Source organism: Dunckerocampus dactyliophorus, chromosome 13 (assembly GCF_027744805.1).
Source record: "Dunckerocampus dactyliophorus isolate RoL2022-P2 chromosome 13, RoL_Ddac_1.1, whole genome shotgun sequence".
In the NCBI taxonomy this organism is placed as follows: Eukaryota; Metazoa; Chordata; class Actinopteri; order Syngnathiformes; family Syngnathidae; genus Dunckerocampus; species Dunckerocampus dactyliophorus.
In genome coordinates, this window is record NC_072831.1 from 8732739 (window position 1) to 8760164 (window position 27426).

At 43.4% G+C, this 27426-nt stretch overlaps 2 protein-coding genes across 4 annotated transcripts in view; one reads left to right on the plus strand and one right to left on the minus strand.

Annotated features, from left to right (window-relative positions):
• The window catches only part of esr2b (estrogen receptor 2b), a 34680-nt gene extending 32094 nt beyond the window's left edge, over positions 1-2586 (plus strand). For all 3 annotated transcript variants that reach the window (XM_054797295.1, XM_054797296.1, XM_054797297.1), the window contains one exon: positions 22-2586. In XM_054797295.1, the coding sequence (XP_054653270.1) occupies positions 22-127 (106 nt within the window). In that variant the 3' untranslated portion in view covers positions 128-2586. The remainder of the gene's footprint in view (positions 1-21) is intronic.
• Positions 2521-27426, minus strand: part of syne2b (spectrin repeat containing, nuclear envelope 2b) — a 130962-nt gene continuing 106056 nt past the window's right edge. The window contains exons 106-125 of the mRNA XM_054796979.1: positions 26417-26611; positions 25456-25569; positions 24909-25064; positions 22724-22882; positions 21843-22009; positions 14158-14320; positions 12581-12768; positions 12332-12482; positions 11715-11897; positions 11254-11391; positions 10982-11176; positions 10639-10903; positions 9255-9358; positions 9037-9169; positions 8760-8971; positions 7080-7280; positions 6876-7004; positions 5592-5783; positions 5394-5443; positions 2521-3814 (exon numbers count right to left, since the gene is read on the minus strand). Of these exons, the coding sequence (XP_054652954.1) occupies positions 3616-3814; positions 5394-5443; positions 5592-5783; positions 6876-7004; positions 7080-7280; positions 8760-8971; positions 9037-9169; positions 9255-9358; positions 10639-10903; positions 10982-11176; positions 11254-11391; positions 11715-11897; positions 12332-12482; positions 12581-12768; positions 14158-14320; positions 21843-22009; positions 22724-22882; positions 24909-25064; positions 25456-25569; positions 26417-26611 (3294 nt within the window). The 3' untranslated portion in view covers positions 2521-3615. The remainder of the gene's footprint in view (positions 3815-5393; positions 5444-5591; positions 5784-6875; positions 7005-7079; positions 7281-8759; positions 8972-9036; positions 9170-9254; positions 9359-10638; positions 10904-10981; positions 11177-11253; positions 11392-11714; positions 11898-12331; positions 12483-12580; positions 12769-14157; positions 14321-21842; positions 22010-22723; positions 22883-24908; positions 25065-25455; positions 25570-26416; positions 26612-27426) is intronic.

Consider the following 27426-nt stretch of genomic DNA (forward strand, 5'->3'; position numbering starts at 1 on the left):
TTAGCATGTTTGTCCTCCTAGCATGTCATGGTCTTTGGATACGGGGGACGTTGCCTCGTCTTCGGCCAACACAACGGATTTCTTGATTCCCAATGGCGTCGTCATGGAAACCACTTCAGACGGCTGACTGGACTGAAACAGACTGAATGCGTCCGTCATCCAAAGACAAAAAAGTGCTGTGTCATGATATTGTGAATGTTTTTGTTGTTGCTGTCGATGTTTCCTGTCAAAAAAATGTTTTCTACTCTTCGTCACGCCGCCTTAATGTCCGCCTACAGGTTGCCATGACGACAGCTAACACATTAGCCTGATAAGCTCAAACTTTTCTACTCTTTGTACAAACTTTGTGTCAGCAAACTGCAAGTGTTAGCGTAGCTTTTTTCTCTTTACTCTGGTTAAATGAAGGCTTCGGATGAGTTAGCAGCTGTACGCTAATTTCTTCTGACGAACAGCTTGCTTGGGCCCACCACCTGGTTTGTCGTACAGTGGAAATTCGGTTTTCCTCATTAATTCGTTCGAAAAGATCCAACAAAAAACAAGATGAAAAACAGTATGAAAACTGAGGCAATTTTTCCTGTAGGAAATAATGTAAATTCCATTAATACGTTCCAGACACCCAAAAGTATGAACAAAACATACATTTTATAGAGAATAATTATAGTTTCCTATGCAGAAAACAATGCAAATAATTATTAAATGAGGAATGGATGGAACTTATTTTTGATGTGGACGTCCCGTACATCCTGGCGAGATAGAATTCAATTGTGTTTTTCATCTTCTTTATCAAATTGCTGGCACTCACAACTTTGGCCCCATGGCAGGTTATTTAGCAGTTGCACTCAATAATGAATGGACGGAGAGTCAGCTTTTGTGGAACGATACGATACCAGGAAAACAAATGTTTGTTACATGCAATACTGTATGACAACCGAGACTGTATGACAATCAGTGCAAACTTTTGACGAAAACTGAATCATACGAAAACTGAGGCGTACTAAGACCGAGGTTTGACTGTATTTAGCAACGTAGCGTCATTTTAGGCTAAAAAAAAAAAAAAACATTAAATATTTTGGATCTGACCATGATCATGTTGGCCACGCAGTTAGGAGATCTGGAAGATCTAGGTTTGAATCTCTATTGGGCATCTTTGTGCGGCGTTTGCATGTTCTCACCCATGCGTGCTTGGGTTTTCTCCGGGTACGCCGGTTTCCCACATTCCAAAAATATGCATGCTCGGTAAATTGCCGACTCTGAATTGTCCATAGGTACGAACGTGAGTGTGAATGATTGTTTATATGTGCCCTGCGATTGACGGGTGTACCCCGCCTCGCGCCCAAGTTCAGCTGGGATAGCCTCGAGCATACCCCGGTGACCCAAGTAAGGGTAACAGTCATAGAAAATGGATCTGACCATGACCCCCCTTTAAAGTAGCATTAGCAAGAGCTCCACATCATGAACACTACGGTGACTAAATGCTCAATATTAGCGAGTTCCGTATTTTTTAACATGCTACAAGTTAATGTATGAGTTTTGTTTGAAATGTTTGCACTACATGGCACTTTTAATAATACATTTTTACCCTTTTCTGGAACACAACATTCATTGTGTTTGACGCTAACGTTAGCATACCGACTTTCACCATCAGGAGACCAAAACATCAAAAGTTTCTCTAAATGAGAGGAATAGGATACATTTAAGTTTCTCTTGAATTTAAGGCTTCATTTGTGTCATGTTGGACTTGGCACTGTCCACACTAGAACGTTCCTGAGATTTTTTTTTTTGTTTTTTTTTTTTGCTGAGTTGAAAAAAAAAAAAGAGTCACATCCACACTGTGCCGGGATAGTTAAATAGTTGATGGGAACGAATCGCTGGGTGAAAACGATGTAATACGCAAAGCACACCTATGTGTGGCGCTGTCAACGAACATGCGGGCGGAACCACATGACACACCAAACCATAGAAGAAGAAAGACATACGACAAAGACATTTTCAAGCCCCTTTTAGACTTACGAGAAGTGGAATTACTTCTGCGAGTCATTTTGGAGTGTAGACAACAAAATATGAGAATGTTGACTTGGGTGAGTTATGTCCGTTGAAATAATCAGATATGTTGGCTTATCGTCACAGCTTGCTTCTGGTCACGTGACATCATCCTTCTCATATTGCCGGCAACGGTAATTTGGCTCCCCACTCTGGAAGCCGTTTTACAAAAATACCGTTTCAGCTCACCCCAGAACACCGTTCCTGTGCGGATAAGAGGCTGAAACAATAAAATACTTTGCCGTTTTGACCTGAAAACGTTTGTGTGGATCGCACACTAGACACAAAGACAAACATCCTTTTGTTTTGCGCTTTTTGACGTTTTTCAACCGTTTGCGTCGTTGAAAGGTGATCAGTGCGTCACGTAGTTGCTGTCAGTGGAGCCGGAGTACCAGACATTTTGTTTTAGCACTGCTGATAGCCGCATGCTAACTCTTCTTATTCTGTCTACTGTGGCTTCTGCACATTTATACACACACGTGTCGCTGATGTTTATTGTTCAAGCATACATGCTATCATAAAAAGATGACAAATAAATCCAAACGTTTCACACTTTGGTGTTCTTGTTCTTGGTTGACTTTGAACTTCGATGATGTGCTGTGACGTCTACGTTAGTCACTACCTTCAGAGGGTGAAGTGTGTACATTCACGTTGTAGTGTTTCACACAAACATTAAGCACGCACACAATTGTTCAACATGATAATACAGTGTTCCCTCGTTTATCGGCATAGTGCAGGTTCCCCACAGACGCTGTCACTTTGACTGGAGCCGCCGGGCTTCTGCTGCGCCCTTCATCCCTCCTCCTGCGTGCAGGGATGAGGGAGATACAGCGCAAATCCAGGCTATGTCAATAATGTTATGGTTGGTTTTGATATCGTGCTTAAGTAAATATCGATATTTAAAAAATATCAATATATCGCCCAGCCCTAGCTCTAATACACCACAAGGACCAAGAACACAATGCGCTGTTAAAAAAATATGCAAAATTGCAGTTAAAAAAGACTGCGAATCAGCAAAAGTTGAACCGCGATGTAGCGAGGGAACACTGTATTCTTATTATAGTCTGTGTTGTTAGGTTGACCACTAGAGGGCAAACAAGACGCTAATGCTAGTAGCACATCATAAACACATCAGAAATGGACAATTTACAAAGTCGTACAAATTAGAAGTTCTTTACCTGTTATTTTATTCTTTGTTTTTAGCTGCTTAGAAGCTAGCGAGATAGCATTTCTTCGAGATGGTGCCGCTCAAAACCACGCTAACACGTTAGCTTGATGAGCCAACAGAAATAAATCATGCTTGATCTGAAAAAACACAGCAAATTGTTTCTCAAGATGTCGTCCACATTGCGGACATGATTGATGACTCCAAGTGTGCGACGCTAAAATAAAGGACTGCTCGTTCTGTACAACATTCAAGACTTCAAAGTTGGCTTTCAGTGGATAAAAAGTGAGGATTTACACATAAAAACAATGTTTTGTACAAAGCGTCATGAAAATAAAATCTAGCTAGTAAAATAGTCTTTATGGCTTTTCACCAATCAATAAATAACATCTTTACACACACACACACACTCATGTTGGAGGGGGTCCATTGGTGTACCTCAGCATGGGGTAGAAGGAGCGGGCAAAGTTGTTGCTGAGCGTGCAGCTGTACTCATCCTCCGATGGCGGCACCAAGCACACCAACGCCAGCAGCAACAGCAGCAGCAGCTGCAGCGGAAACGCCGCCCGCAGGACGCGGGACAGGAGAGGGCGGCGCAAGGGAGGCTCCCTGGAGGTGCACAAGGGGACACTTGAGCTTGTAAAGACATGGACACAAGTATTGGGACTGCGACAGGAAGTGAAGATGTGGAGTGTTTGCGCTCTTCTAGGAAGACTTTCCACAAGATGTTGGACTCTGTCCATTTCTGCATTTTTGTCTCATTGTGTGTCCAAACTTCCAGCCAGGTCCGCATACAGAAAAACACCAAGTATGCCAGCGGGGCAACTCTGGTATTTCTATACACGTGTATTGACTTGAATTACACACTAAATCAATGCAATGCAGCTCAAAATGTGCTATGTAAATAAATACACAAGGTGTCCCTAAAGTCTGGACACAAGCAAAAATAGATACACCTGTATTACACAATCAAATTAAATTTAAATTTAAATAGAATATAAAGAAATCAAACATTTCCGTATTTTTTATTTACTTAAGTTTTTAAGTATATAGTACATATTTAATTGTATATATTTTTATTCTATTAACTTTTTTAATGAATAATTTTCATTATTTTTAATGTATTAATTATTAATAAATTATATTTCTTGCATGTATGTGGATTATATGTCTTTTTAACCAATTAAAAAAATATATATACTATCAAAAGTGCTCTCCCCCAACAAAGTGGTGGGGGGCACTTTCATAGTTTTATTTATAAAAAAAATCAAAGCTTCAAAACTGCTTCTGGGATGAGACTGCTGAGCCAGAAGGCAAAGATCTCAATTTACCGGTCGATCTATTTTTCCCACCCTGACCTGTGGTCATGAGCTTTGGGTCGTGGCCGAAAGAATGAGATCGCGGATACAAGCGGCTGAAACGAGTTTGCTCCGTAGGGTGGCGGGACTCACCCTAAGAGATAGGATGAGGAGCTCAGTCATCCAGGAGGGGCTCAGAGTAGAGCCGCTGCTCCTTCACATCGAGAGGAGCCAGTTGAAGTGGCTCGGGCATCTAGTCCAGATGCCTCCCTGGTGAGGTGTTCCAGGCATGCCCAGCCGGGAGAAGGCCCTGGGGCAGACTTAGGACACGCTGGAGGGATTATGTCTCACAGCTGGCCTGGGAACGCCTTGGTGTCCTCCCAGTGGAAATCTAATAGGTGGCTGGGGACCGAGAAGTCTGGACTTCCCTACTGAGTCTGCTGCCCCCGCGATCCGGACCCGGTTAAGCGGAAGAAAATAGATGGATAGAAGGCAAAAAAACTAAAGTTTATTTTTAGAACGTGCCGCATGCCAATTACAAAAAAAGAGCTACAGACCAACTTTGGACAAAACTGCACACTTCCGGCCCTTTATGGCTCTTAGTCAGGGATAATCCAGGTTTCAGAGATGCAACTCAAAACTGAAAGCGGTGAATTGCAACAAAATGCCTACCTGAGGAGCAACAAAGCATATCTATGGGTCAAAATGCCTTCATGTTGGCAGGTTTATTTGTTCATTCATCCGTGGATTCGTTCATCATTCATCCACTCACTCAGTCACTCACTGTATGAGTGAGCTGTATGTCAATGAACACTGAAGTAGGAATGATCAGTCCTGAATACACTTAGTATTTTGAGTGTAAGAGTCAGATGGATGCTTGGAGAACATACCGTCTTCTAGTGAGTGTCTGTCCTTGGTCTGCTGGATCGTCCTCTTCCTCCTGAAGCACAAACACATGTCGTCATGTCGGTGAGGAAGTAACGAAAACCTTCCACCCAAATCCCACATCAGATTCAGTAGCTCCAGCATTGATCCCCACGTTCTAATTTTCGGCTCTGATGAACAGACAGCAGATGAGGTGTTCTCACCAGATGTTGCTGAATGGCGTTCTGGAGCGTGTCGGCGTGTCTCAGGAGGAGACACAACTTGTTGCCTATGACGTGGACCTTCTCCTTGGCCTCCACGCTGTCCTCCTCTTTGGCCTCCAGGAGGAGCTGGGTGGCGATGGCGTGCAGCGATGACACCTCAGGCTGGCGGCTGCGCATCTCCTCCTGGAGGGCCTGCAGGGTGCAACAGTGAGTGAGGGTCTGAGATTCTACACCATTGAGTCTCAACTGGCACACTTGTGTACTTACACTTAAGTCGTTTGAGTGTATAAGTGTGTTCACACTAAGAAGTACAGCAAAATGCACTGCACTGGTAGTACCCGGATGTTGCACTCAAAATGGTGAGTGCACAGTGATAGACACTTACCACCCTCACCCTAGTCGCCATCTTGTCTACATAGCAGATGGGGAGGGGCTAACTCAAGTGGTTGTAGTTCACCATTAAAAAGGAGAGTTGAAGAAAAAGTGCTGACCAGCTCTGTGGACTGTTCAGGCACTTGTTCAACCTTAGCCTGAACCTGGAGAAAGTCCCGGCCCTGTGGAAGACCTCCTGTGTGGTCCTTCATACCGACCGTGGTCAGGCTCTATAACACCTGCACCACCTGAATCATGTTGTAGTCACTTGGTCACTTTACCCCCCTCTGTAACTGTACTTATAGTATTGGTTACTTACATTGTATTATTTTTATCTCGCTTAATGTTTCACATTACAGTACTGTTTATAACAGGGTCACTTTACAGAATTATATTTTTATTTCTTGTGAAATAAGGACTTTTTATATCTTTTATACCTATTTTCTATCTGATTTTATTTCTGTATTCCTTACTTGTGTGTCTTGCTTGCTGCTGTAACAAGCCAATTTCCCCGCTGTGGGATCAATAAAGTACAATCCAATCTAATCTAAAATAACAGTACTGGATCTGGACATCACTACACTATCAACTTGGCGCACTCAGGTAGTAAATACACAGTGTGGCAATGTGACTTAAGCTGACAGATAACTGTGGAAAAAAAGTGGCCTGAATTAGATACTTAAAAAAAAAAAAAAAAAAAAAAAGCCAAAACTTTTGTCTGTGCAGTAGAAGGATGCAGAGGGCGCCAATGGCTGGGTTTGCCTTGGACCCCAAAATGGCTAAATACACCCCTGAGTGTACTGACAGACTTATTCCGTTTGAGACACAACACGATGGACCTTAGGGAGGGAGAGATTTCCTTGCCTCCGTCTCCAAGGTTGTTGATGTGTGTTCTAGAATTGAACATCTTACCGTGAGTGTCTGACGTTCTATCAGGACGGCGTGTGACGACGTCTCATGGTGTCTTAGGCTGATGTCGCTCAGTTTGTTCTCCACCTGAGCCAACCACGTCAGCAGCGAGCGCAGTGTCTCGTGGAACTCCTGCACAAATGCAAACAGGTCAGAGGTGGCGACGTCATCACCACTAGCTCATCAATAATGGCGGTCCTTGATCACCAGACACTGCATGAGCGCGGCGTGCAGCGTGGCCTCCCAGCGCTCCAGAGCACCGCACGCCCCTGTCCAACCCCGATTGGCTGAGCTCAGCCGGGCCTTCAGCTCCCGCAGCTCGGCGCTGTCGGCCCGCAAGAAGTGACGACTGCTCAGGTTGACGGATATCAGCACACGCTTGTAGCTACTGAACGTCCTCTGCATCTCCTACAACAAGGAGTCAGCATCAACAGGATTTTTGACCTTTAACATTTAACAGCGTAAATGCTGTGATGAGCCGCTATGCATTTAAAATGAATGACCTCACATTTTAACTGCACATACATGCTGATTAAACCTATTCACTACCGCTGTGTATGTGTGTCGTCTTTCTTTAAGAGGTCACATCGCCAACTAGTGGCCTGGCATACATATTACACTGTTTTCACTCCTTTTTTTGTTACCGCCTGGATATTAAACATAAAAAATGCAAACAAAAAAAGTTTTTGCTAAAGCTTGAAGGAGTATGTGTAAAAAGATCAGAGTGACACCTTTATCCAGATCCTCACCAAAATGTAGTGGCCTTTCTCCACACACAAACTTTAACCTCTAGTCCCATATCATTCTAAACAGTAAATATGATAAATTGGACTATTTTGAAATGAAACCCTGAAATTAGAAACTGCATGATTATATTGTGTAATGGCAGCGCGTTTAAAAATTATAAAAAATTATATTAATAATAGAAGTGGGTCTTTTGTGTATTATCGGGGCCTCAAAAAGTTGTAAATTAAGAATCTGATGCTGCAAAAAGAATAACAAAGCATCAAAATCAATTTTGTTACTAATTTTATGTGTATTTAAGCCTGATCATTTAAAAAAAGGCCCAGCTCTCTAACATTTATTATATGGAAAATAACCAATTGTATGTATCCATCCATCCATCCATCTTCTATGCCGCTTATCCTCATTAGGGTCGCGGGGGTATGCTGGGAACCTATCCCAGCTGACTTTTGGGCAAGAGGCGGGGTACAGCCTGGACTGGTCGGCAGCCAATCGCAGGGCACATATCGACAAACAACCATTCACACTCACATTCATACCTATGAACCTAACATGCATGTTTTTGGAATGTAGGAGGAAACCGGCGAAAACCCACGCATGCGCCGGGAGCAATTGTATGTTAATCTTTCAAAATAAAAACAGTGACATCACTGAATGAAATTGGCATTGAAAGGGTTAAAATAATCCAAAATAATCACAGATTTCTTATTTTTGATTAGAACTGAGGTTGATTGAAATATTTGAGCAAAAAAATATTCATCAGTTATGTTATTATAGCAGTTTATGGGAGGACCCATGGGTAATTTGCCCTGGTTATCTAGTTGCACTATGAACAAAGTTGAGATTTAAATTTTAAGATTTTGATGATGAAAAAAAGTTTATTGGGAAAAATAAATACATATGGAGTAAAACAACCCCGGCGTCTCCAGAGGGTACCTCTTGAGTTTGGCAAGTGTCCATCACTGTACACTCATCATTTTGAGTGTTTTGAGTGCAGCATCCTGGTACTGACAGTACACTGCATTTTGCCATGCTACTTAATGTGAACGGACTTATGCACTAAAAAAATGTAAGTACACACGTGCACCAGTTGAACACTAGCTTTGAGTAAGTAACAGGTCGTAGGACGTGATGTTAAGCTACCTTGAGCGTCCTGATGTTGCGTTCAAAGTCCTTGACGCTGGTGGACGGCGTGATGTTCTGCAGCCTCTCCAGCTCAGGAAGTACGGTGTCCAGCCAGGAGGTGACATGCTTGAGGTCGGCGTGGAGCTGGTGCCACTGCTGCAGGTTCTGCTTGATGTCCGCCTCCTTGCACACCTTCTCGGCCTGGAGAACTTCCCAGCGCTCAATCACACCTGCACACACGATGACGACAAAGATCATAGGGATGTCTTCAGCGTTCCTTAACGTGCACGTCTACCTGTGCCTGTGTGTTTGTGGGCGGTGCTGCTTGTTAGACTGGAAACTTCCAATTCCTCGTCATCGTCGTTGAGGATCAACTTGACTCTCTTGACATTGTTGATGCTGCCGCTGCACTCTGACATCAGTTTCGCCTGAACACATTAACAAACCAGCTAAGATGTCATCTTCCATCCAGCACAAAACTTAACTACAACATTCCTTCAGGTGCTTCCTTACGTAGCCCTGCTGGTGGAAGCAAGTAGCGGCGGCGTGCGGCGGGAGGGACGCCACGTCTCTGGAGTCAGGCTGGTGCCAGCTTGGTGCACCGCAAACAGACTTCACTGTGGAGAAACGTCACATGAGAATCTTCCTGAGATGTCTCCTCGTGCGTTCCTAAGCCTTAAGAAGTCTGTGTCGTGCAAAGATGATGAATAGTGATGGACACTACCTTCTACCAAGAGCTACACTTTGAATCCGTCCAAATGAGGGGATGAGCTACATCAACATTAGCATGAGGAACACAAGTTTGGAATTCTTCCATCAGTACACTTCAATGTGTACACTTGTGTATAGTTGATCCCTGCACATTCGTTTGCAGATTGTTGATAACTATATTTTTATTTGTTTGCTCCACAAATAGGCATTTTTTTCCCACAGAAAAAACACCTCAGTCACCCTAGTGTAAACCAAGTGTAAACACGTGATAATCCAGGTAGAATTTATAGCGTACTCGTACCACTGATAAAAAAGCCCACAATGTTTACATGTTGTATGTTTCACTGATACTGTTTTTTTGTCAAGTGTTGAGGTTTTGCACTTTTGTTCTTAAGACCAATGGAAAAAATTACTTTTTGCACTGTTGGATCTTAAGGAGGTTCTAAGTAGAGCTTCAAAACGCAAAAAGAAGAAATGGGAGTGTGATAAAAAACATTTTAAAACAAGCAATAGAGTGAAATAGGCTGAGGGTCTGATAATCTGCATATATTCCGCATATTCATGAAGGCAAACACGCAAAATGGACAGTGACTGCTATTGTGCTCATTTGACAGACGCAATCCTCGTTGCACCCTGTTAATAGAACAGCTTTGCGCACGCTGACAAGTTTGCACGAGTTTTTATAAAAGCAAACTTTTTGTAGATCACTTACTTACAAATTTAAGTGCAGCAATTGCGACACAGCAGCAGTGCAATGACATCATCATCATATGAAGTTATCTGGTTGACATGTCCTACATTATTTTTAAAAGCATAGGAGCATGTTAAGCCCCGCCCTACACAACCAAACCATAGCGGATTACTGAAATGTGTAGCCCAACAAAAACGGATGAGAAATGGACCAGACTGAAACAAAGGGTACTGCTTGGAGGAAATGAGGCTTTAGTCGTCACTAAATGAAGAAACCAAATGTTGTTTAGTGTTGTGAGGAAACAGGATGTTTGTGACCAAATAGCAAGGCAGTTGCATGCAGTAGGCTGCCGCCTACCCAATGCTGCGTTCACTGCCCAAACAGTCGCATGACCAAACGAGCATGTGCTCTCCCTGACTGTCAAGTCTGGAAGAAAGTGGGCAGATTAAGACTTGCAAGAGTGTCGACATTGTGGACTCGAGGAATCCGTGTTACCTGACACGGTGCTGAAGAAGGTGGAATCCTCGTCGTCCTCGTGTGATGAAGACCCTCCAACATCGACCGTGTGGTCCCACTCTAGCGGGATGGAGTCCACGCTAACGGGAGTCTCTCTCCCTGAATGCTCCAGAGGCGGCACCAGGAGATGACATATGGTCTGACGTCCGGTGCTGTCTTTCTTAAAGGTGTCCCTCCAAGAGGGGACGCTGCTGGGCTCAGGAGAGTTGTCCAGATCAGACAGCTCCCTCTCCTCCTCAAGCACCTCCATGTTGAAGAAGGTGGTGATTGAGAAAGACAAGTCTGGAATGACAATTTTCTTGGCAGGAGTGAGGCGACTTACCGGGCGTCTGTGGACCAGGCGGTGGTGGAAGCGGGCCACACGTCCAAATACTTCCTGGCAGTACGAGTGGAGCTCCTCCAGCTCATCCTCGATCAGTACAGCATCCAGAGGAGCGCTTTTCTGGATCAAGTTCTCCCCAAACACGATGAGGGCGTCAATCTTGTTGGTGTTGAGTGTGATCTCCTGCTGGAACGCCTGCGCACAAACAAAGAGCAACGCTTGATTTCAAGTCACAGCATGATGACAGTGGAGACCAACGCAGGGGGACGCACGTCCAGCTGCCTCATCTTGTCGTCAATGTCACTCTCAGAGAAGTGCTCCACGTTGGTGAGCTGGAGGTCCATCTCTGTCAGCCAGACCAGGATCCCCTCACGAGTCCCCTCAAAGTCTTCTCTCTGAGACGTGAAATGCTGACCACAGCAGGAAAAACAATGGAGTATAAATGAGGATGCATTATCAACATCATGAATGTGGAAATTATCTTTCGTGTGACTTATCTCTCACTGGTATTATGCTAAGCTAGGCTAAATGTCACCCCTGGTTTGCCGCCCGCATGAATAGTTTTTTATGAGATGTTGGAGTGCAGTGCACCTCTAAAGGTCAGCATCCTCTTATGTTTCAACCAGCCAAGCAACACAAACACGCTCCATCTGCTCTCTGGAAGCTTCCTACCAACATCCTTCCAAAGAGCTTAGCGAGGAAGACGAAGATAAGGCTGTTTTAATGGTCTCACCTTCAGTCTGCGCAACACGGCTCCCACCCGCCTCTGCAGGCCGTCCCACCGACGGTTTCCCTCGGCCACCATGACGCGGAGTTTGCTGGCGGCATCCGTGCGGTTCTCCCGGGCCAGGCGACGGTACTGTTTGTTGACCAGCTCCAGCTGAGTCAGACGCTCGTGGACCTGCCTCTGGAAGGCCTGAGAAGAGAGCAAGAAGGACAATGAGGCAGCCGCAATGTTTGTTCGGTTGGTTAAGACACAGGCTGCGTCTCATTTGGTGCACTTGTTTGCTTACACTTAAGAAGTACAGCAAAATATCAGTATCTGGATGTTGCACTCAACATGGTCAAAATGGTGAGTGTGCAGTGATGGTCACTTAGCACCCTCAACAGTTGCCTTAATGGCCCTGCAGCAAAAGCGGAGGAGCTTACACTATTAAAAAAAGGATAGAAGAAGAAGTAGAGTACAATGACTGCAATGGATTTGGGACAGCACTACACTGTCAAAATTGGTGCACAATGTACACAGTATACTTATTGAAGTGTACTGACAAGTATTACATTTGAGGCACAACCACTACAATTTCTTCATCCTTGCAGATGTCGTAGCTGACATCTCAGTAGACTGCTCACCTCAAATTTCTTCAGCTCCTCCTTGGCACTGGTGTAGAGGACATCAGCTGAGTCAGGGTTGGCCGCCGTCAGCTCGGCCGCCTTCAGCCAGTCCTCAAAGCGAGCGTAGTCGTCCAGAAACTTGCACCAGAGACGCCAGGTCTCCTCAATCCTGGCCGATGACACCAGGAAGGTGGATGAAGACATCATGTGAGTGACACATAGCGGTTTAACAAGTTGACATCGTGGTGAGAAGGTTCTGAAGCTCACCTCATCCTCCTCTCCATGGACATCGCGCAGATGTTCCTCCAGCGGAGGTCCAGGCTGCGGGTGGTCTGCAGGATGGAGTCATTCTCTGAATCACTGCCGCAGGCATCGGCATCGTGCAGCAAGACGTCACACAGTGACAGCACTGATGCCACGCTCTCCGTGTGCTGCTCAATGTCTCGCTGCAGGTCCTGAAGGCCAAAGGACACAATTACCAGGATTGTGCAAAATTCTGAATTGAATTGAGAATGTCTCTCAAATTCCAGTTCTAGTTCAATACCATTCATTTGAATTGAGCTTGCAAACAGGAAGTAAAATTTCAATTCAAATTTGAAGGAAGTAGAACTGAAATTACATGAAATCCCAACTGATAATTTTGGTTTATTCAAGAATCATGCTTTACAGTGTATTCTATGAATGACTGTTTTATATATTCCATGGAAATACTAATAATATGAACCTCATGTACACATTACTGTGTATTTTAATTTTTTATTGAATTTAATAATTAATCAACAATTAGGAATAAAAGCATCTTCTATAAAACAGATAATTTAATTTGATGTCTTGAAAATGGTGGAAAAATATTTAATTTCCAAGAATGCGTCATCCAAGTATTCCAAATGGAGGGAATTAAGTATTTTTAGTATTTAAGCCGATAACTTTGTTAAACGTGAGAAATTCTCCGTTACTTAGTTATAAGAAAATTATCTGAATTGAACTTAATTCCACTTCCTGTCCAATTCTGCAACAGGTGGGGTGGAGGCAGTTCAATTCAAATTCCAATTCTTTAAATGAATTGAATTGAAATTTCAGAATTCAGAATTTTGCACAAGTCTGTCTTACATTTTAGTTTTATGAAAACCGAAAGTGATTATTTATTATTTTAAAACTATGTACAACTTTTCCATCATGTCCAGTGATTTTTTTTTTGTTTTACTGTTCACAAACCAGACAGGTAGAGCTGATGTTCCATTTGAAAAACAACAACCCCCCAAAACCCACACACCCCCCGCACCCCTCTCTTCCAGCCCTTGTCGCCTCCTGTTGGTTGCCATGGTGACAGCAAAGAGCTTAAAGAGCTCATCCATGCGGGAATCATTTCATCCGTACCTCATCCACTAATGGAGACACCTGCAGCCTTTTTGGAAGTCTCTTCATCCCTCTTGTCAGTTTCACTTATGTTTTCCGCCTCCTCTTCATCACCTGGCCCCGTCTACTTCTCTAACTTTCCAGAAACACCCTCCTGATCCTCATCCAGACCACCGACTTTGTTTTTATGGTGTACAACTGGGCCCACGTCTATAAGGATTTAGCACAAACGTACCTCCATCTTCGGACAGACTGAGCTTAGGGGGAGGCCACAACAAGAGGTCTTTAGAGAAATAGTCCGAGTGGAAAGATGGTATTTCCTCCAAAGCTCCTGCAGTGCTTTGACTTTTAGAGCTCAATAGTGATGTTATTTTACTCTTGTGTATTTGTTTATTCCTGCTGCCAGCTGGCTGTCATGGCAACAGCTTCCTTGATGTTTGACGGACAGCTTTTCGAGCATGGACGAAACAAAGGAGGAAGCGGCTCACCTGCTGCTGGGCCAGCTTCCTCTGGATTTCGTCACTGTGGCAGACGTCGTAGACCGGTGGCTTGGAGAGCTCGGCCTCCACGCGAGACAACCACGTGCGCAGGTTGCTCATGTTCTTGTCCAACTGCTGCACTGTCACCAAAGTCTCCTTTAGCTTCCTCACCCTCAACACAGCAAACAAGAAAAGGCATCTCATGGTTGTGCTGCTCATTACAATATAACACCATGCTCTTCTTCAGAGAGGACACAAACCACACACCATGTCTTTTGACTTCATCTACCCGTCTTCTTCTATAAGAACCAGGAGTGTCACGAGACACACAGTTCACAAGACGAGACGATACACATGATTGGGTCTCCGAGAAGGAGACGAGACTTTAACATTACTTTTAAGAAAAGTACAATGAAAAAATATTTTTTAATTATGACAATATATTACCATCTACTAATTTAATTTCTACCACGTCACAGTCTTCTGCACTCTGTGGGTATGCTATCGGCCCCGCCTCCACCCACTGAGACCCGGCTCACTCCGTTCCTGCCGTTGTTCTATGGAACAAACGTGCAAGTGACCACTCTTCTTGCCTGTTTGGAGGCAAGAGACAAGGAAAATAGTCACACATGCACACGGCAATATTTTGACACTGGCAAAACGATCAAGTTCATTTTAATTCAGGTGATTAGCAGTTAGCATGTTGGCCACACAGTCAGGAGATCAAGAAGATCTGGGTTCAAATCTCTGTTGGGCATCTCTGTGTAGAGATTGCATCTTCTCCCCGTGCGTGTGTGGGTTTTCTCCGGGTACTCCTGTTTCCTCCCACATTCCAAAAACATGTATGTTAGGTTAATTGGCGACTCTTTTTTTTCTGAACAAGAAATCTTGTCACGTTTTAATCTGTCAAGATCCCACCTAATAAGCACAAGACTGATTACTTGACTACTACTTCTGTAGTACATCATGGCGGACTTGGCCGTCATGTTAGTAGGCCAGATCCAGTCCTCGGCACAGTAGTCAGTGATTAATTGATCAACTGACGGTAAATCTCACTTGCTTACTTGCCAGACTGCTCCATTGCATACTACACACTGTTGCATGCACTTTGGCTGAGTAGGAAGTCTTGCGCTTGCGCTTTTAAGTCTTTGGCCAGTGGCTTCTTGCGAACCACCTGAGCATCAGCAACCATCTGAAGTTTGTTCAAAACAGGCATGGACAGTACTCATTTGTGTTATATTCAGAGTTTGGGGTAACGGCGTTAAATGTAACAGCAATTCCAGTAACAGGAAATCTATTTAATTACCGTAACTACCAGTGTATAAGCTGCTACTTTTTTCTTAAAACTTTGAACCCTGCGTGGCTGATTTATGACAATGTTCTAATCTTGTCTAATCTCCTCTGCTACTAAGCGTTTAAATACTGTGCCGCTCGCGTAGTACGTCAGTGAGGAAACAGTAGCTCTTTCTTCAGCAGGAGCCAATCACGAGCTATAAGGGAACTGATGACGAGCTTGTCATCGGAAATCGCAGGAGGTCATTACTCAATATAACAGTCTGACTCACGGTGTCATCTTAGACAGAAGGCTGGAATCATCACACAGCAACTTAACACTCAAAAGGCTCGAGCGCTCATGTGCTCCCTCTGGTGGCCCGGCAGCCATTGGCCAATGAACTGCTCTGCTGGGAATAATGCATTATGGGAAGAAGTTAAAATAGTTGCTGTTTTTTTATTTTAAAGTCGTATTGGTACTTGTCTTGCATAGTACACTTAATGAAGTGTATAGGACAGAAGTATTCCATTTGAGACAAACCCATGTGCTGGAGTTGTTGAAATACTGTATATATTCTTCAAGCAATTAATAAATCCAAAAGTTTTTTCATTGTCTGTATAGTGAAGGAAATGTCCTCGAATGTCCATTGTTAATGGTAACAAATGAGGTCACATGCCGACAGTAACAGTAGCTGTAGAAAAGAGGTGTGGAACATTGCTGTCCATTGTTGTCACACAAACGCACCCACATGCAAAGCAAGAGCAGCCATCAAGGCGTACGTAGCAGGGTGATGACCTACATCCTAAAAAGAATAGATGCTGCATTCCAATTCATCTCGCAGCCCAGTGACCTTCATCACATCATTCACGTGCACTCAATGTGGGTGATTTCCTCTGACTCTTTTGCTGTGTCTGTAATGAAATACACTTCAGTAAGTACAGTATACTGTGTACACTGTGTACTTAGTTCCTGAGTGTGTGAATGTTGACAGTGAAACCCATTACTGTCACTTGTCTTGTACACCTAATGGAAATTACAAATCGCGATATTTCCGTTGTTCTCTCTATTAATGGTGAATTGCAAACACTCGACGGACCATTTTTGACATTGGCATTGCTCCATTAATATATTATTTTTTCCCTTGTCTCCATTGTACAGTCATTCATTCTTTCATTTATTCATTTGTCCAATTGTCCTCACTAGGGTCGTGGGGGTATTTCCGTAGCCTATCCCAGCTGACTTTGACATCTTCAAATGAGGCAGATTAGGCTGTCACTTTTTGTTTGGTAGTCTCTCCCCTTCTGCTGCATAGTCAAGAAGGAAACTACAGAGGCCGGTAAGTGTCCATCACTGCACACTAATGGGAGTCATAAGACTCCCAACTCATAAAATGAGAAGATGCACCAGATTTTAACATTAATTTTAAGAAAATTATATGGAAAAAATATGACTGAGTCAAAAAACAATGCCAGTGCTTTTAGAAATGTTTGTTGCCCCCCAAATTGACACTAAACAATTATTTTTGAGACCAAATAAACCACGGTTACGGTAATATATAATAATAATAATAATAAATAATGTGTCATAATACTGCAATCTTTAATATGTCATCTTTCACTCTATAAAGTTATGGAATTCGCATATTTCCTCACAGGCACTTCGTACTTGCTGCCAAACATTTGCAGCATTTCTTGAAAGGCTGGCTTTTCACCTTAATTAAGAGCAGTATTTCTTCTGCAATGGCTTTTCGTGAATGCACAGCATTTTGCTCTGCTCCGTTTTAATTTACTTTGCCGACCAAACGTCCAAGTGAGGGTTGACTGTCAGAACGAAGGCTCTGCGTCTGTGTAGTTTTGTTTCCCAGATGGGAAAACGGAGTCGGGTGGATATGTTTGATTTAGGCAAGTTCGACTGCAAGTGAGCAGTCGAAACTGTCAGGTATGAAAAACTAGCCAACTCTGGTCTGTTTCAGTCTCCAACTGTTTAGAATGTATGAATGATAGACCAAATGAACCTCATTGGACTATTGTTTCCATTGTTTGCAAAATGATCGATCCATTTTCATTTCTAATGCGATTAATTCATTTATTTATTATTGTGATATCGTTTTTTGTCAAATCTTGTCACGTTTTAATCTCACAAAATCTCAACACCCCTACTGCACACTCACCATTTCCATCCGGGCACTGACAGTGTACTACATTTTGCCGTACTTGTCAGTGTGAATGCAGTTATGGCCTCAAAGTTTAAGTGCAAGTACGCAAGTACACCACTTGACACACACGTGTGTGTATTCAGACCCGCCCAGTCAACCAGGTGGCAGGAAAGCAGGATGAATGATGATTATACATGTCAAATTGTCTCTTAATGAACTGATTAGGCATACATTGAAGTTTTCAATGATTTTTGTCATTCACGGATCATTTAAAAACACAAAACCAGAGTATGTAACAAGTACACATCACAAGTGCGTGTGTGTGGTGTTTACAACAACATACATGACGCCTCCACACACACATTCGCGCACACACACACACACATACACCTGCTGTCCAAGCCACCACAGCGTTTACATGGGGACAAACACGCACACACACAGCAAAGAGACGCTGGATTAAATCTGATCTAAATGTGTCGGCTTGCAGCGACAAAGCCCGGCCCATCCCCCTTCAGCCCTGCGGTTCATCCCTCCTCTTTGGCTGAAACAAGAAGCTAGCTAGCTGCTCTGTGCTAACAGCTCGCCCAGTCGTTTGTGTGAGCATCACGGTTTCTTGGGATGCGGATGAGAGGTACTCACAGGATGGTGAGGAAAGGACTCCATGGCGACGGCTCATCATCAGCTCACTAGAACCCCTCCTAACACACACACACACACACCTCCCCTGGCTGTCCTATCCCTCCTTCTCCCTCTCTTCCTCGAAACAGCTGGATGAAGAAACACCATACAACTGGAGATCTCCTCTGGGAACTTCTCAGCAGCTAACAAACTAATGATGACCACTACTACATAGCGATGCGGTGTCCAAATTGCGGACCGGGGACTATTTTGTGGCTGTTTTTATTGGCCCGTGCCACAAGAAAACAAAAAAAAAAACAGCAAAAATCCGCAGTAGAAGGTACAGTAAAGTCACAATATGTAACGACAAAAAGTTGTAATTTTACAAGAATAACGTCATAATAAATAAATACTGTCATTTTAGTAGCATAATGATGAAATATTAAAGATTAAATATTATAAAGATATTAAAGATAAAGATATTAAAGATGTCATTTTTGGAAAATTAGGTTAGTTAAAGTTAAAATATTATGGCAATTAAGTCATAACATTACAGTAAAGTAAATTACAAAGATTATTTGATAAGAAAATATTTGGAAACAACAGCACAAATAAGAAAAAAAGAGCAAAAACCCAAGTTCATACAAATACGCTTTTTCACCGACATCACAAAGCTGAGATGCAGTCTTTTTCCTTGAAATATATGTCACTTCTTAGCATAACAAAATATCAAAGCCGAGCTTGCATCCTTTCATTTGTCACCTTGTGGCCCTTGGTGGAAAGTTTATCCCCTGACAAACAACATTCTCATCGTTACAAACAGTTAAACATAACGGCGTTAGTTTTCCAGTAACGTATAATCTAATTAATTACTATTTCAAAAGTTAGAACACCGTTTCCGTTACCGAGGGTGAAATGCGGAGCATTATTATGCACTGATATCTATATCAACCATCTGGATGCCACTGTTCACTACTACTTCACAGGAAGCTAAATAGCTAGTCAACAAGAGTTGTGGTTACTCCTTCTCAGGAAAACGGTGATCTCAAGTATTCCGGTAGAGGTCACAAGCTCAGGTGGTCCTTGGGTTATGTACAAGTTCCGTTTATAGACTGTGTAAATCCAGTTTTGATGTAAGTCGAATCTATACCTCATTGGAACATAAATTTACTCCAAAGTTACTTACACTGCACACAGAACACATGAAATACAGTAATCAAACACTAAATACAATAACTTAGTCAAACAGTCATAAAAAAATAAAAGGCCTAGCAACGGTTCCATGTCAATATTAAGACCACTGCACTGCTTTCAGAGGATCAGCAACATGGCAGTTTGCTGTTTGACGATTTCTGACCGTCTTTGAACGTGTCTTGACTGTGTGTGTGGCTGTGGGAGGAGGGGGACAGTAGAGTTTGCCAACAGTGCCCTGCTTTGTTGTTGCAAAAGAGATTGTTTATCAACCGCCTCCTCGTCATCCTTACGTCTGGGCCGACCTTAAAATACCATCTTTATCCTGAATAATGACGGTCTCGACCGTCCACTGTTAATAGTACTGTTACTGCGAGCGAGCCGCACATAGTGTATTCTTCTAGTTGCAAGTAGTTCTTGAGCGAGTCTCTTGTTTACCAACCAAAATTAAGTAAATGGGAGTGCATACGTAATCATGAAACAGGCAAACTTAGAACGCCATAAACCAGGCAGCGCCTGTATAACTAATTACTTCCTTGAAGTAATAAAAAAAAGAAAATGTACATGCATGTTTTGTTACACAATGTGATGTTTCGTGTATGCTCATGTGTTTCAATATGCTTTTTAAGAAGGCAGATAATTATTACAACGCAAAGAAAACAACATGTGTCCACAAAGGAGACAAAATCTGGCAGTCCTGCGCCATAAAGAAGACAATTAACAAGCAGCGAGTGCATGTTAAAGCTGGTCCAGTTCTTGTTGAGATTACAGGTGTTGTTACTGCTACTGGATTTAGATCAGTGGAACATTCTGGTCAAACAGAGCAGCTGTCAGAAGGAGACCTCCATCTGCCATTTTTGTCCATTCACAGCGTCATGGCATTACCAGCAACATTGAAGGCTGTACGCTTGTGTCAGGTGCACATAGTGAGGACATCGGAAAGCTGTGCCACACCATGGTGGACCCCGAGAAGACAAACCAGTACAAAGGCTTCTGTCAGCAATGGGCCACCTGACAAAACAATTCTGTTCGTTTTGGGGGACAAAGACCGTTTAGCTTAGCGTTTAGGTAGGTCAGACAACATTATAACTGTTAAAATTTAAAAATTAAGTCTTCTGCTGGGTTCTGGCCCTGAACAACAACCTGATGATGTAGAAATGGCTTCCGGACGAGCATAAGCAGCTTGTGGAGACCCTGCTCACGTTTATCTGCTTAGAAGGCTTTAACCCACACAGGGGACTTAAATCTCAGAATGCATCTGGTCTCTGAACTACAGGTGGAAGAGCTCACCGTGTTTGGCCCATTTATGTCACGTTCAACACTCATAATAATATGCCTGCTACCTGTAGCCACGCTTTAGCCCAGTGTTTCAGACGGACTTTTGGGCTTTGCCTCTTAAAATAGTTTTTAAAACGGCATGTGATGTATAAAATGCTAAAACGTAAAGCTTGCACCTGCCAAGTGTGCAGTATATACATTATACTATGTAAACGTATGCAATTTAATGCTAACATGCTAACAGTTAGCATGCTAACACCTGGATAGCACAATGTATCAAAAGTGCACTTCTATGGGGATTTTTTATCATGCCATATAGCATGCTAGCACCTAGCAAGATGGCACTAAGTGAACAAAATAACATACTAAAGATGTTGTGACTAAACTATATGTTTAATGTACATACCAGTACCAATAATGTTTGCCTTCTTATGATCAGAACCATGAACAAGCATGTAAGTCAAATGAAAGTAAAATGCTGACGATCCATATTGACGCCGGCTTACTCTTTCCAGAAGCTTCTATGGTGCTCACAATGTGACATCTGCACATTCCAGCATGGTGGTCGTGGTCGTGCGCCTCATTAACATGCTTTGTTATGCAGGTCAGTCCCAGACGGGAGGGGGCTGCTGGGAGGGTTCCACCCCACCCACCCCTCACTGTTGAAAGCAGCAGTGCAGAGCTGACAGTGATATTTTAGACAATGTAACAGCTAATAAACCTCACTTTTCTTTGTTGTCCAAACACAAATTATCTGGCGCATTCACACAGTGTAGTGTGCATGCTGGGCCACAAGTTAGCAGTGCACACTAAACACATGCACACCAACAGCAGGATGGAATACTTGCGTCAGTACACTTCAATAAATACACTGTGTACTTACACTGACAGTGTAGTGCTGTAGTACCAAATCCATTACTGTCGTTGCGCACGATCGCAATATTTATTTTCTTTTTTGTCCTTTTTAAGTTTGCTCAGCCCTCCCCTTAAACGGGTCAAAAGGGAGAGGACGGAGTGTTGGACACTTACCACCCTCGATTCGAGTCCAGCACCACACATTCAACTGTTTTGAGTGTTTTGATTGCAGGTATTGACAGTGCACTGCATTTATGCACTCAAAAGACTAAGTGTAAGTATAATTGGGACACAGCCTTCATCATCAGTGTCTCCTCTTACCTGGCCTCGATGTGATCGAACAGATGCTGCCAGCGGTCGTTGACATCCTTCACCTTGTCGTTGACCTCACTCTCCTTGGTCTTGTTGCTGGCGCTGATGAGTTGTTCTCCCAGCTGCTTCAAATGGGTTTTGTTCTCACTGAACAGGTTGATTTCCTCCATGCAGTCCTGCAGGTGAACAAGGTGAAAGGACAATGGGAGGGACAAGCGTGTACTACTTTGCATGTACCCAACCAACAAATCACAAGTGATAGTTTTGCATGGGTTAACCTGTCTCGGCTAAAAGGCTCGTTCAGTAAAAAAAAAACTCACTGTTAGATTTACTGAGGCTGAAGTGAACATTATGGTTATCATTGCTACGAAACAAACACTGAGGGCATAGTTAGCTTTACAGAAGTCTAACATGTTGGGGCGTAACACTAAATGTAGACACTGAAAGCAAGGGTATCCACGGTGTGGTCCAGGGGCCTCTAGTATGGTTTTTATTGGCCCTCTGCATATTTTTTATAAACTGTATTACATGATATTATATATTACACTCCTCTGCTGTGTCACCTATATTGGTTTTAGCATCTTTAATGTACACAATGTATCAAAGTGGCCCATTTCTGTATTGTGACCATCGCCGGAACAAGTTTGGGCACCCCTGGCTTAAGTAATGACAGACAAAGAGCACTAGTTTAGCTACGCCTGTCCTGGATACCCCCTTACAGCGTGACAAATGGAAAGACGAAAGCACGACACAAAACAAACCCCACTGGGGCTTGTGCACCTGTCGCCTCCTGAACAATCAAAAGTTCAGACGTCGCCTGAATGCCACTCAGACCGTTTTTATGTTATTATTGCTGGAGTGCAGAAAGTAGGCGTGTCATTGCCTCATACCTTCTTCAGCTTCTCCACCATTTCCTCAATGTTGAGGTCGGAGGTGTGCGCCACTTCGTTCTGCATGTGTGCGAGCCACTCGCACAACTCCTTGTTCTTCTCATTGAAGATGATCCACGCGTTGAGGCGATCTGCGATCTCCTGCTTGCGTAGAGACACCTGAACATAATTGAGATTTACTCTGAGACTCTTATCAACAGGTAATCTGTCTCTGATCGCCACTCATATACTCATTTCAGTTCATCTGGATTACAGCAGTTTTTGTGACTGATGACACCAAACTCCTCCAAGCATGCCGTTGTGAAGCTTGCATTGTGCATTGGGAACGAAAAAGGATGTTCCACCAAGTGTCCCTACAAAGTTGGAAGCATACAGTTGTCCAACATGCCTTGTTATCATGACGAATGACGACTGCAGTCTAACACTGATGGATTGATTAATGTCCAGGCTGACCAGGTGATCATGTGACTTGAGTTTGCAAATGAAAAAAAAAAAAAAAAGGAAAAGTGAGTTTGATCACTGCTTGACTGACCTCCCCCCTCCTCTGACTCATTTAAATAGAAAAGCTCATTAGAGCGTCCCTCTGTACGACCATCTGTCCACCAGCACCCCCCAGCCCCTCCACTCACACACACTTGTAAAAGTCCACTGACAGATGCTGAGATTTACTAACTTCACTCCTTGTTAGTGTCTTGACGATGTCTCACACCAGAAGACACATGCACTGGGGGAGTCACTGTTGATGTAGCACACTGCTGATGGGGATGCCATACAACTTTGTGTCAAAAAATCCGAACTATCCCTGTAAGTGTTTCCTTGGCAACTCGACTTCTTGATTGTATCCACAGAACACCGAAGGCAAAGTCCAAACACCCCAGAACTTTGTTCATATGTTTAACCTATACATTTTGCCAGAGTAAACATTCATTAACGTAATACAGTGGAACCTCAATTTTTGTCATTGACTGGTTCTGAAAGGTTTGACGAAAACTGAAACGTACAAAAACTGATCGGAAATTATGTAAGTCCAATTAATCCCTTCAAGACACCCTAAAATATATACGCAAAACACATTTTATACAGATGAATTATAGTTTTACATGCAAAAAACTTCAGCAGGAGGTCCGGCTCACTTTCTCTTTGTGTCTCCCCTAAACCGTTCCCCCTACAACCTGTGTTGACTAGGAACCTTTACATTACATTCCCATTGTAACAGACACCACCGTTGTGCTTTGCTGCTGCTTCTTGTTTGGAAAGGACTTCATTCAATAGTGTTTTTCACCTTCTTTGTCAAAGTTCTGGCACTTGCAACCTTGTCTGGTGTCATGAAAGCTCATTTTGCAGCCATACTCAATAAAAAAAAGCAAAGACCGTACTTTTTTGTGTACAGTATTGTCTTTACTGTGTACAGTATTTGTCGAACACTCAGTAGTTTACAGTGTGCTTGAACGCCCGATCAGCACAGGCACACAGTGACTTTAAAGGAGGAAGAAAGGAGACAGATATGAGTTGTTCATCATCCTGTGTGTGTGCGTGTATGTGTTCTATGAACAAATAAAGCATCCACACACACACACACACACACACACAATAAAGATGATTAAACGATTCCCTCGTCGGAATCTGTTGTCCCAACTCTAAAAGAACCACTAGCTAATCTTCATAGAGACTGAGTCAGCAACGCGTGGATGCTTTGTTGGGCACTTCAACCCACGTAAATATACGTGGGCAAAGGGACCAGTTTGTTCAGTGCACTGTTTAGCCGTACAAAAACCGAAACATGCTTTTGGTAATCATTTTTATCAAAACCGAGTCCTACAAAAACCGGGGCATACAAAATCGAGGCATTTTTGCTACACCCTCAACGCTGCGTTTGTTGTGTGTTTTTGTGCACTCTGGCTTCTATTTGACAATAAACACAGCTCAGCTCATTCGGCAAACAATGGCTATCTATCTATACACGGTCCCCAAAAAGTCCCACATTTCCCATGACAACATGAATGGACAATTTTTCCAACTCAACCCATTCAAACCATTCCAACATTCAGCTCATTCGGGACAATTTTCCACTTCCACAAAATTCCCACTTCTACAATGTACATTTCTTTTGTAGTTCCAAATAAAACCCTCTGCAAAGTAGTGATGACGTGAGATGATGCACGTAATCTTGTCTTTTTGTGCTGACCTTAAGGCAGAGCTCCTCCCACTGGCAGTGCAGGTGCTCCACCTGCTCCTCCAGCAGCAACACATCATCAGCCATGATGTACTGACTCAGGTCCGTCTTCATGGTGCTCAGCTCTGTGAGGCTCTCAGCCCAGTCTTCCAGGGAGTCCTCGTTCTCCTGCATACCATCACACACACACACACACACAGTCAGCAGGACTCCCCCCTCAGACACACCCCTTCATGGCTCCCACTGCTGTGCCCTCACACCACCTGGCCTCTTTCTGCCCCCCGTCCCACTCTGGGACACTCTTTTCTTTCTGTCAGGATGTCCCGCCCCAAAGGGGGATTACGGGACGGCGGGAGGAGGGGCCAGGGGATAAAGGCTTTGACGGGTCAGCGGGGGATGAGTCGAGAGTTAAACTTGGCTTTGCTCCCCTGTCACTGACACTTGGAGGCTTCCAAACATATTTGATTTCCTGAACATGAACATCAATGAGCTGCTCTAAACAGGCCTCAGGTAAAGACTTAAAGCAGACAACTTGTACTTCTGCATTAATTTAACACACCTTGTTGTTGTGCAGCTGGCCGTCAAACTCTGGCAGCAACTGGTTGAGTCTGGTCTTCATGTCCTTCAGCTGCATTGTTTTGTCTGCCAGTCCTGCCTCACAGCGCTCCCAGTTCTAGGTCACAAAACAACCCGCATGAGCAGAAAACCACAGGAAATAAGCATTTAACATGGCCCAGGTCTACACTGGAGCATGATGCCATCAAAATGTAACGTGATGAGAAGCTACAATCAACAAAATAATCAAATCATTGACAAGACTTTTTAGCATTCAACAACAAGTGGGAGGTCTTCATCAATTACGTGTGGACCAGCGAGGGGAGAACCTCAGCAGTAACAAATTTACTCCAAAAACAACTCAGCCATGAGGGTTTTTGTAAAGCATACAAGCGTATTTAAGAGCCAGATTGCATGCCGAGTACAACAAATTCATACATGTTGGCAGGTCTGCAGTAATATTCAAGGTCCTCCCTGCCTCTCATTCCCCCCCCTCCCCCGACAGTTCACCACAGCCCCCTGGGGGGTCCAGCCCATTGTTTGAAAAGCACTGTGCTCAGGTAATCACAAGCCAACATTGGGCTCTCAGTGAGCTTGTCACACAGTAAAATTAAAGAGGGGGTTCATTAGATAGAACACTGACCACAATCACGGTGCATAGGCTAGCCTGTAAAAATGCTAACAATTATCAGCAGGTTGATGCATATTTGGTAAAAAAAAAAGCATTTCCTGATGATAAGATGTAAAGCATTAAGGATTAAGCGGTATAGAAAGTGTATGAAGGAATGAATGTAAGATGGGAAGCTTATTGGTTGTTTCTTTAATAGTCTTTGATGAATCAAATACTGTAAAAGCTTTGTCCAAATTGAAGAGCTACATCCTCCACATCCAGAGATTCATTTGGAATACTTTATTATGATTTCACCGAGGAAGTTGGTTCACAGCGACAGGGTATGTCCGAGTACCTCCACAATGACCTGAGCCAGGTCCAGCCTGCGGCTCAGCAGACGTTGGAGGTTGTCCCACTCCTCCTGCAGCGTTCCCAGGTCCGTCTGGATCTGGTTCTGGGTCTCCTCATCAGCCATGGAGAAGAGCTGACGGCCCACCTCCAGGGTATGGATGAAACTGCACTGGTACCTCTGGAAGAGCAGCTCGGTGTGCTGATGGGGGGAGGGTGTGGAATCATAACAGAGTGACGTGGTCAGCGAGGGGATTTTCTAGCAAACGTCAACAGGCTTGTCCACAGACTTTCACAGCACCATTAAAGTGTGCGCACGCCTCTTTGTTGTAATCAAAGACACAATACACATCCTCCTTCCTCACGCCTTTGCTGTGATCAATGCTGCAATCGCACGCACTTTTTTCTGCATTTTCCTTCAGTCTTTTCTTCTAAACTATTGCACGGGGAGCACTGTCATATTTTTAAATATTTAAAGACAAAGCTTTATGTTATTATTAGTTATCAACATTTCAGCTTTTCCTTTTGCTCTATTTTCCCATTTTTGCAGTTTTTGTTGTTTAATTTTATTTCTACAATGTGCCACAGGCCAATAAAAAAACGCGAAGGGGCAAATGGCCCCTGGGCCGCACTTTGGACATCCGTGCTTCTACAGCTCTTCTTCAGGGTTGAGCGTGTGACATGATGTCAACTTTGTGAGCAACCACTTTTGTCAACTATATAGCTTGTTAGCTTCCTTTGTATATAAAAATGCACATTTGCAAAGCGGTGAATGCTGAATCACAAATATGCGGGCATCTACTGTAATGCACTTTATGTTCATCCTGAAATTTCACCTGGAAGCCAAATACCCCTAACTTTTAGTGAGTAGTGTATGAATGATGATATTCACTACTTGACACCAATCTGCAGAGAGCGTAATTACTTCAGACCCAACTAGAGTAGTTTGCTGCCTGGGCTGCTGTAGATATCAACACACGACGTGAGGGCCATTTGTCATAAATATTACAACACAGG